Below are 10807 nucleotides of genomic sequence, written 5' to 3'. Positions count from 1 at the left end.
TCTGTTAGGGTTTTTTTCCCACTCTCCTTATCTCAACCTCACACGCTCTCCTTCTCTCTCTCATCCAACCCTCAGCCATTTTTCAAACCTCTCCTCTCTCCTCTCTCCTCTCATCCTCTCATCCTTTCATCCTCTTCCCTCTTCGTTCGATGTCGTTGTCGTTCACCTCCCACCAACGTCGTCGTCGTCTCCACATTTCATTCTCTCACCAACGTCGTCGTCATTCACTAAGCCGTCGGTCATCGTTCGTGGTCGTCGGTCCTCATTCGCGGTCGTCTTCTTCGCTGTCAAACCCTCACCAACCTCGTCGGTCGTCTTCTTCGCAACAACAAATGCCGATTTTTTTGTTTCTTTTTTAGATCTAACTTTTTTTCGTTTTTCTGTAGTTTTTTCGATTTTTAAATTTTTTAGTGTTTTAGATCTAACCTCGTTGGTCCAGTTTGGTGATTTTTTAGATCTAACCTCGTCGGTCCAGTTTCGATTTTTTAGATCTAGCCTCGTCGGTCCAGTTTGGTGACTTTTTTTTCTCGATTAGTTTGGTGTTGTGATGTTCTTAAGGGGGGATGGGGAAAATCAGGAAGTAAAAAGGAGATGCACCGCTCAAATCAAGCGATTGGCGCCGTCCAATCAGAGGTCTTTCGTCTTTCTGCTTTAGTTGTACGTCATTATCCATATTTCATCTTTTTGTAATTTTTCTTATTTTTTTTAGTATATTTTTCTGTTTTTTTTTTGTAATTACAGTTTATTAGTGTTTAGTTACAGTTTTTTAGTGTTATACTAGTTTTTTCAGATTTTTTTTGTAATGTATTTTTCTGTTTTTTTTTTGTATTTGTTTAATTACATTTTCTTAGTGTTATAGTTACAGTTTCAGTGTTATATTTGATGTAGTTGTTTAAGATTTTTTTTTTCGATTTTCATATTTTCAAGTTTCTTAGTGTTTATAACAGTGGATTATTGTCAATGTAACATATTATAATAGTATTATAATCAAAAAATATTTATACATCGAGAAATTTGAAAAAAAAAAAAAAAATTTTTGTACCAGGTCATATTGCTGCGGTTTTGACCTGAAAACCGCAGCAATATACTGGATTTTTTCTGATATAAAATGATAATATTGTTGCGGTTTTGTGCTAGAAATCGCAGCAATATATTGAAATATTGCTGCGGTTTAAAACCGCAGCAATATTATTAATACCTATTGCTGCGCCCTTAATTGCTGCGCGCCCAAAAACGCAGCAATATGACACTTTTTAACCGCAGCAAGTAGCATTTATTCTACTAGTGTGAGTGTGGAAAAGAGAGAAGTGGTGAATTTCGGTATGAGACTGTAATTGTACATATTGAATTTCATTAGTGAACAAACATCAACACACCCAGTGTACAAAGATTGCAAATTAATCACTTGACATCAGCTTCAGGAATTGGGTTACTTTCAGATGGGGGCTGTCATTGTACATTTTGATTTTGTTAATGAACAACCACGAAGCCAAGAATGTAGAAGGAGCTTGAGTGTGGAAAACAAAAGAAGTGGTGAACAGTATATGGGGGACATCAAATCAGTTATTAAATGGTGAACAATAAATGTCAAATCAGTTACTTTTTGTATTTTTGACATGTACACTGAATGTAATGGGAATGTACATTAGCTGTCAAATCAATTACTTTTTTGCATATTGAATGGTGTGTTTCATTCTTATTGCCTTGCGTTTTGGAGCTGGTGTAGGATGCTCATCCTACACCTTGGTCCATAATATACTAATTGGCGTTCTCCTCAACTTACAAAATTAAGTTTCAGGTCAAATAAGTTCAAATAAGTTGCAATAAGATCCAATAAGGGAAATAAGTTCCAATCAGGTCTAATAAGGTTCAATAAGTTCCAATAAGGTGTAATAATTTACAATCAGGTCCAATCAAGTCTAATAAGGTCCAAATAGTCAATGTTTAATAAACATTGTATTCTTGTCCATTATATTATTATTCATAATTTCATCACTATTAGTTGATTATGTTATAATTAGAACTTTAATTAAAGTACCATAATGGTTATATAGTATTATACTTGTATTAGTGTCTATTATTTTATTAAATATTTTTATTATTATTTATTATTGTTTATTATTTTATTATTCATATTACTATTAGCTGATTATGTTATTATTATAATTTTTTATTAAAGTACCATAATGTATAGTATTACACTTGTATTATTGTCTATTATTTGATTATTCATATTACTATTATTAGCTGATTATATTATTATTAAATAATATTGTAATCATAGTCAAATAATTAAGGTTAACAATAATAATCATTATAATTACAATATTTTTGCAATTCGTCTTTAAATAACTAGAGATAGCATGTTTTCGTTACTAATAACAATGAAAGATATAAATATTATCAATTGATTGCCTCATTATCATCACCGAAGTATCTTTCTTCATCGGAGTATTTTTTTTTTTAGGGGAAATCTTTCTTCATCTTTTACATCATCCTCTTCAATCAATACGTTTTTTTCACCAACATCCAACTATATTTCATATGTGCCAATTTTAACTTGTTAGCAATAAATGTTAATCAACTTTTGATTATCTACTAGTGCTTTATAAAATCAAAACAAGACTATTAGATATATTAGTGGTGAAAGTTATGTATAGGCAAATATATAAATAGTAAAATTTTTTTTGTTAAATTAATTATCATAAGGGATAATTAATAATAATAATTTTTTTAGATGATGGATTTTTATAATTATTACTTCATAATAAATTTTGAGGGGTAGTATTTACGTTAGGAGTAATATTTATGTTATAAATGGTCAAAATTTTTTGTCTAATAAGGTCAAATAAGTTTCAATCAGGTCCAATAATGTCTAATAAATTTCAATCAAGTCCAATAAGGTCTAATAAGTTTCAATCAGGGTCAACAAGGTCTAATAAGTTTCAATTAGGTTAATAAGTTCCAATTAGGTCTAATAAGTTCCAATCAGGTTGAATCAGGTCCAATAAGTTGAATCAGGTCCGATCAGGTTTAATAAGTTCAGTTCAGGTTTAATAAGTTCAGTTCAGATAAGTTCAGGGCCAATAAGTTGAAGAGAACGCACCGTAAAATGCATATAATGTACTTGTTAGGATGCTTTCTCTTCACCTGAATAATTCTGAATTGATTGAACCTAATTCAACTTAGGGTGCGTTCTATTCAACTTATTAGCCCTGAACTTATTGGACCTTATCTGAACTGAACTACTTATTGAACCTGAACTGAACTTATTGGAACTTATTAAACCTGATTGGACCTGATTCAACTTATTGGACCTGATTGAACCTGATTGGAACTTATTGGACCTTATTGGAACTTATTGACCTTATTGAAACTTATTAGACCTTATTGGCCTTGGCCCTGATTGAAACTTATTAGACCTTATTGGACCTGATTGAAACTTATTAGACCTTATTGGACCTGATTGAAACTTATTTGACCTTATTAGACAAAAACATTGACCATGAATAACATAAATATTACCACTAACGTAAATACTACCTCTCAGATTTTTTATGGAGTAATAATTATTATAATTCGTCTTTTAAAAAATAATGATTATCAATTATCTCTTATGATAAATAATTTAACAAAAAAATTTACTATTTATATATTTGCCTATACATAACTTTCACCACTAATATATCTAATAGTCTTGTTTTGATTTTATAAAAACATTAGTAGAAAATTAAAAGTTAATTAACATTTATTGCTAACAAGTTAAAATTGGCACATATAAAAAATTAACATTTATTGAAGAGGATGATGTAGAAAATGAAGAAAGATACTCCGATGAAGAAAGATACTCCAGTGATGATAATGAAGCAATCGATTGATAACATTTATATCTTTCATTGTTATTAGTCACGAAAACATGTTAATTCTATTTATTTAAAGACGAATTGCAAAATATTATAATTATGATGATTATTATTGTTAATCTTATTTGATCGTGATTATAATATTTTTTAATAATAACATAATCAGTTAATAATAATAATATGAACAATAATGCAAATATAATACTATATAGCCGTAATAGTACTATAATAAAATAATCAATTAATGGTAATATGAATAATAAAATAATAGACAATAATACAAACATAGTATAATATAATAATTCATAGTGGTACTTTGATTAAATTTTTAATTTAAATTGATTAATCTTGACTATTTGGATATTACTTGAACTTATTGGACCTAATTGGACCTTATTGCACCTGATTGGAACTTATTGGACATGATTGAGACTTATTTGAACTGAACTGATTGGACCTAAAACTTAATTTTTTAAGGTGAACAAAACGCACCCTTAGTAATCACATTGCATCTGTTATGCATATGTTAATAAAGAAAATGGTCAAATAATATTAATACATGAATAGTGTAAAATTCAAAATTTTGCAAAATTTGAAGCAAAAAAAGTACTATGCAACAATGAAATTAACTTGATTGATGATCATCCCTATAACTTCATTGTACAATTGTAAACTTTACTCAAAGAGAAACCTAGTTTCCTCATAGTAGTGATAACAAACTAGTAGTAGTATATCCTTTTTATTCAAGTAGAGTTATGCCTATGCGCCAGAATCATTCAACTGGGACTGGTTGCATTTGCTCAGCTTCTTCCCTCAGCTCCTTGAACAGGGCAGAAGACAGATATCGCTCTCCAAAACTCGGGTGAATGGTCTATGATCAAGAAAGAAACATAATCTTTATAAGACAACTAACTAAGATCCACAATAGTCAATTGATAGTGTAATAATTGTCACATTGAAAGTGTAATATGAACTATCAACGGGGCAGCTAAATCGAAAAGGAGCCAGTAGTACATAATATGAATAGAGGAGAGCGATTTCTTACCACAATGAGTTTGCCTTTGTTTTCCGGTCTCTTAGCAAGCTCAAGGGCAGCAACTGTGTTAGCTCCTGATGATATCCCAACCTACATATCCAATGAAAGCAAAACTAAAAAATTACTACTACATACATGAAAATGATCTTATCCTAGAGACGTTGAACTTGGAAGCTCCGAATAGCATGCTGTTAATACCACACTAAACGACGATTTTATTAATATTAGCTAGTTCTATAATATTGTGATGCAAAGATGATCAAAAGTCTAGTACACCGGCATAATTTCTTCTTACCATAAGTCCTTCCTTCAATGCCAACTGCCTGGCCATCTTTATTGCATCATCACTTTTAACCTGTTATGAAGATTTCAGAATTTGAGTCGTATATAGAAGTGCACAAGTTGTGGGAAAGAACAGCTTATCAAGAGAAATTTCACCTCAAGAACTGCTTCCATTACATCCATGTCTAAAATGTCTGGTTTAAATCCAACCCCATTTCCGGTAATAAGATGAGGACCTATTACAATCAATATATAAGAAGTTCAGCAAGAGCAATTTATCTTTAACTGACAATACTAAACACACTTAGTAATATTATTTGATTGTTTCTTGTATTTAGATTTTAAATTTGTTAAACTAAAAACAGAGTTATGGAAACCAAAAGTAGTTTTGAGTTCTTTGTTTTAAGTTTTCAGAATAAACATGATTACAACTTATAAGTATAAATAATTTGAGGTTAATTATTCAACCTATATCATATAACTTTCCAGATCACAAATCCATCAATACTGCAGTGGTACTGAGTGTGCCCTTTGGTTTTTGCAATACTGCATAATTTTACCTGGTTTGCCTCCATTAAGTATGTTGCTTTCAGCTGGTTCAACTCCATAAATCTATACATCAGTAAAAATGAATAACATTAGGAAGAAAATACAGCGTAACATGTAATTACGCATGAACAATTCAAACCAGTTGATTTGAAAAACATAATACCTTGACATTAGGATTTTGAGATTTAAGATACTGTCCAACACCAGACACAGTACCCCCACTTCCGATTCCCATGACGAAGATGTCCACTTTCCCTTGAGTATCCTCCCATATTTCAGGACCCGTCGTTTCAAAGTGAACCTGTTTTTCAGACATTAGCCAACATTTCATCAACTGTCCTGACAATAAGGACTTTGTACCAAACTAACAAGGATAGTATAAAATGAGTTCTCCAAGGGAAAGCATCCGTTCATGACTTCATGTGATTACAATTTGACAGGTTTTTGACTAATCTATTTATACAACTGTGTAGTTAATAACACATTTGCCATTCACAAATAATATCTCAGAACACAATTTTTTTTTAGATGCACTCCAATTTGTGGATGATTGTAACGAATAACGAGTGCAAGAGAAGAGAGGACCTGAGTATTAGCAGGATTAGAAAATTGTTGAAGCATGAAACCATCAGGAGTGGAGTCCAGAAGCTGGTAAGCCTTTTTGACAGTTCCCCCCATTCCTTTGTCAGGGTCAGTGAGAATAAGCTCAGCACCAAAAGCCCTCATAGTCACTCTTCGCTCCATGCTAGTGTATGATGGCATTGTCAACACCATTTTGTACCCCTTCATTGCAGCCATGAATGCCATGCTTATTCCCATGTTTCCTGATGTAGGTTCGATCAACACTGTCTGGTCATCAAAACATAAGAGGTTCCATTTATTCATGTAAACTCAGTTGGAGAAAACTCCGATTCACCAAACAATTTTCTAAAAATGACATAAAGTACTGTGTATCTTACCTTTCCAGGAGAAATTAGTCCCTTTTTCTCCGCATCTTCAAGCATGGCCAGTGCAGGTCTACATCAGTTGAAAACAGTTAGCACTTAGCAGATAGTATCAGAGTTACTGCAAACTGCCTCACAAAGAAGTGTTGCAACTTAATCAAGGATAAATACCTGTCCTTGACACTAGAAGTAGGCTGCATCATCTCCTGCTTGACGGCTATGTATGCTCCACATCCTTCAGTAACTTTGTTTAGAAAAACTAGGGGAGTCCTCCCAACAAGCTGTAATATTATGTCTCAAAAATCAATCCAACTTTCATCTTCTGCCATTTTCTTTATGACATAGGTAAATATCCTTGCAATTTAAGAGCTTGTACAATGGTTTATAAACATGTAAATTTAATTGCAGAATCTAAAATAAGATGTTTGTACTACATCAACACATAGCTATATATTAATAATAACATCATGGAGTATCATCCAACTTTGTTCAACAACAAACAAGCCAAAAAAAGTGGTTATGCCAAATACTTCACGCAACAGCCGCCATTTAGGGAATAAAACAAGGTAAATTTTATCACATAGTCCTATTAGAGTCTCAATTTTAATCATCTGTCTGAGGTCTCATTTGTAAAGAAAATACGGGAAATTAACTGTCTGTATGATAGACTGTAATAACAATTGATGATGGCTCTACACTTACATCTAAATTTGCAGTGATCTATCCCAAATTCATGATAGAACAACTTCATACTAATAGTTTGCATTCTCCTCCTCATTACGATTTTTAGTGTTGGTGTTGAATGATAATGGAAATTTATGAAGAAAAATAGATATTCAGATTTCAGGGTGGTAAGCATTACCATAAGTATTGGCGTAATTCTTTTCCACACAAAAGTACATGTAGACCCATTATCATTATCGCCATTTATTACCGACTACCAATAAAAACGGATGACCATTGGCTGTACAAATAAACATTTCCTAGTTATGTATGTGGTCCCCACCACAGTTCATATGGCTGCTGGACTTCTGTGGGAGCTATCCTTATCTAAAAACAGAAGCACCCAGATGAGTTGGAAGAATGATGAAAAATCTACACCTCAGAATATTCTCCCTCTTTTAGACTACATTTATTTTTATTTTTACTTTTTTAAATGGCAAGGAGAAAATCTCTGTGTAAAGCTAAAGCTCAAACTGCAGTACCACACGGTGTTTTGGTCTAGCATTTGTGCGCCAGACACTTGAGAGTAGGTGAAAAGGTAAGGGCAATCAATGCACCCAAGTTATCAAGGATGTCTTGGCTTAGTGGTTAAGATTGAGGTGCTGTGAACGATAGGTTACAGGTTCGAATCCCCCCTCCCCTTCTTTGTACTTTGTACCGCCTTCGTGGCTCATATGGAAATAAAAAAAAAAGTACCAGCAGTTAAGAGGATCTACTTTGTGATTTTGAGATTACAAGGCGAATCCCCAACCAACCATACCAGGCCACCTTGGTTTTTAAACTACATTTATTGCTAAAACTGTTAAAAAAAATTACAAAGAGCTAATATGGACCCAAATTAATCCATCAACTATTTCAAGAGTCTCTAAAACAATCTAACTAATCATATCATAATAAAGAATCATCAAGCAATATTCCATAGTTACATAGCAAAAAATTACAAGAAACATGATACTATCTACTAAATGTACTCATCAAATAATATACTTTTGAAGAATAAATGTCATATAATCAAATGGTTAAACTTAAAATAAAAACTCACTTGAGAAACATGAGTTTTAATTGTAGGAGGAAATGAAGAGAAAGCAGAATCAGCAACAGTTTGTGAAGCATCAGAACTACTGGAGAAGCATCTAACTACTGCACTTTTGAAGATCTGAGAGTTTGTTCTTGATCTTCTCATCATGAAACTAGACACAGTTGCCATAACTCTTTAAGTTCACCTATAATAATTATAAGAGAGAGAAAAGATAAAAGTGTATTAGCTTAGAATAGCTAACAATGCATTTTTATAAGCTTTTTCTTGCATGTGTAAATTTATAAAGTATGGTTGGTAGAAAGAGAAATTTCAAGTGTGGTAGAATAAGTTCTTGTCTTTTGGTGGGAAAGAAAGGTTAGTTAAATTGATGATGCAGTGTTATAGTTATACTAGTATATCCATAGCATGTGGAAGTGAGGAGGTATAATTGTCTCTCTTTGTCGTCATGTTATCCCAAATCCCACAATAGTCACCAATGGTGGCTGGATACTTTGCACTGTACATTGGCCTTTTTCTTCTCGTTTTAACTTCATAATAAGAGATCTAGGTACAATGGAACTAGAAATGATTCTAGAGATTTTGACAACCAGCTACGACAGCTCACGGCCCTCAATTTTAACGAGTTTCGCCTAAATTTTATCGCCTTTTTTGGCGCGACGCGCTGATTAAGAAAAATGCATAATTCAATCTCCGAATGAACAGGTGAGCATTAAATGAGGGCTTTCCTCATAATCGGCAAAAAATTTCGCTTTTTTATTTTCTTCTCCAGAGTTTGTATCTTTATTTTGGATACGGTATCAACAAAATCTTATGAGAAGAAAAAAAAAAGTAGTGAAATTTTTTGGCAAGAGTTGTTCGAATTCCAGGAGAGTTTTCAAGTAGTCAAGGAAGAAAGACAGTCCCATGTTTCATAGCTTATTCTAGTTTTATCTTTGGTATATTTTTACCATGTATTTTTTTAAGTTTTAAATCTAACCAGTCTCCTTGCCAAAAATAAAAAATAACATTGAAGTATTTAAGAAAGTTAATTCATTTTTCAACCATTTTTTATAAAAGATCAAATTAGTTATTAATAATATATATGGGATTAAAGATCCATTTATATCCCTATAGGGCCCATGTTTAATACATGACACAATGTCCCTAAATTGTCGGAGACGTCCCTGCATGTATGATTCAAGTTATGATATAGAATGGGAATATAATTATATAGAGGAGTTAAATGGTAACAAAATTTATCACCTTTATTAGTGTTGGATCAAGCATGCTATTAATTATTCCAGATTATTGCATTGATGTAGATCCTTAATCCTACGAGGACAAGATGTAGGGAAGAGTTGTAGAGCCAGAAATATATCTACAGAATCTACTAAAACAAACATAACTTCGAAATTTTGGACAAGAGCAACAAAACTTTCAATATACTTTTCAAAGGAAGTTTCAGTTGGACACTTAGTATGAGTTAGTATGGGATATTTTTCTTTCTAGAAGTGTCAATATCACTAACTAAAGATTTTATGAAAAGTCTATAAAACTTCTTTATTTGATTTATAGACTTTCTTCAATATTGGTCATCTATATGAGTATATGACTATATTGCTTCATTCTCACTGCTTATCTTATAAGCATTAGAGTTAAATTTATTCTATTGCATTTTTTTAGGATAAATATTCAACACTTCAAATGAGCTTTCTTTCATGTAGCTAAAGTGAGAATTGGTATTGTGCTGCAAATATGTGATCACTGAACTAGTCCATTTTCAAGTCGTACAATAACTATCGGGTTCATGCACGAATGGTTAAAAACTAAATTGGGTCCATCCGGTAGCTTGATTGGTCCAAGACCGCCCTAGGTCACGCTTCGCGGCTAGCACAACAACTTAGTTGAGTTAATTGAGCCTTCGACTGTAACACCCCCAAATTTCTCTCTTTTGCAAAACTTATTTTAATATAAAACTCCTTGAGAAACTTGAGAGTATTACCGCCACGTGATAACGTTAAAGGCTTTAATACTAACTACTAACTGAACTTTAAACTAATGCAGCGGAATAACTGAACTAACTTCTCTTTATAAATATAAACTTTATTGTACAATTATATAACAATGGAAATAAAGACAATAAAATAACAACTCCTTGACTAATTATGATTCCTCACTAGCTCCCCCATATGAAGTATGCATCAATCAACCTGTAAAATCTGCTCACCAAAAGGGTCATCACAGGGACAAAGCCATAAAACAAAACAAAACAAAAGCGTGTCAGTAAAAATACTGAGTACATGTATATGCGGAATATTAAACACTTTATTTAATTAAACCTTTGAAATATTTAATTTCAAAAAACCTTTCTTGGATACTTGATAATACTTAT

The 10807-nt window shown here is 32.3% G+C and overlaps 1 protein-coding gene across 1 annotated transcript; it reads right to left on the bottom strand.

The window, feature by feature from the left end:
* Positions 1–4389: 4389 nt before the first annotated feature.
* Positions 4390–8795, bottom strand: LOC104887240 (bifunctional L-3-cyanoalanine synthase/cysteine synthase, mitochondrial). The gene is made up of 10 exons (XM_010671840.4): positions 8440–8795; positions 6846–6955; positions 6690–6747; positions 6316–6579; positions 5894–6031; positions 5742–5793; positions 5338–5417; positions 5195–5254; positions 4909–4989; positions 4390–4734 (listed from the first exon to the last, which is right to left on the bottom strand). Exons 1-10 carry the CDS (start codon positions 8602–8604, stop codon positions 4636–4638), a joined length of 1107 nt encoding a protein of 368 aa, XP_010670142.2. The 5' UTR covers positions 8605–8795; the 3' UTR covers positions 4390–4635.
* Positions 8796–10807: the final 2012 nt, after the last annotated feature.

The sequence above is a fragment of the Beta vulgaris genome, chromosome 1 (genome assembly GCF_026745355.1).
Source record: "Beta vulgaris subsp. vulgaris cultivar EL10 chromosome 1, EL10.2, whole genome shotgun sequence".
Lineage (NCBI taxonomy): Eukaryota > Viridiplantae > Streptophyta > Magnoliopsida > Caryophyllales > Amaranthaceae > Beta > Beta vulgaris.
Note: the sequence above shows the minus strand (reverse complement) of the source record. Positions and strands in the feature narration are given on the sequence as shown.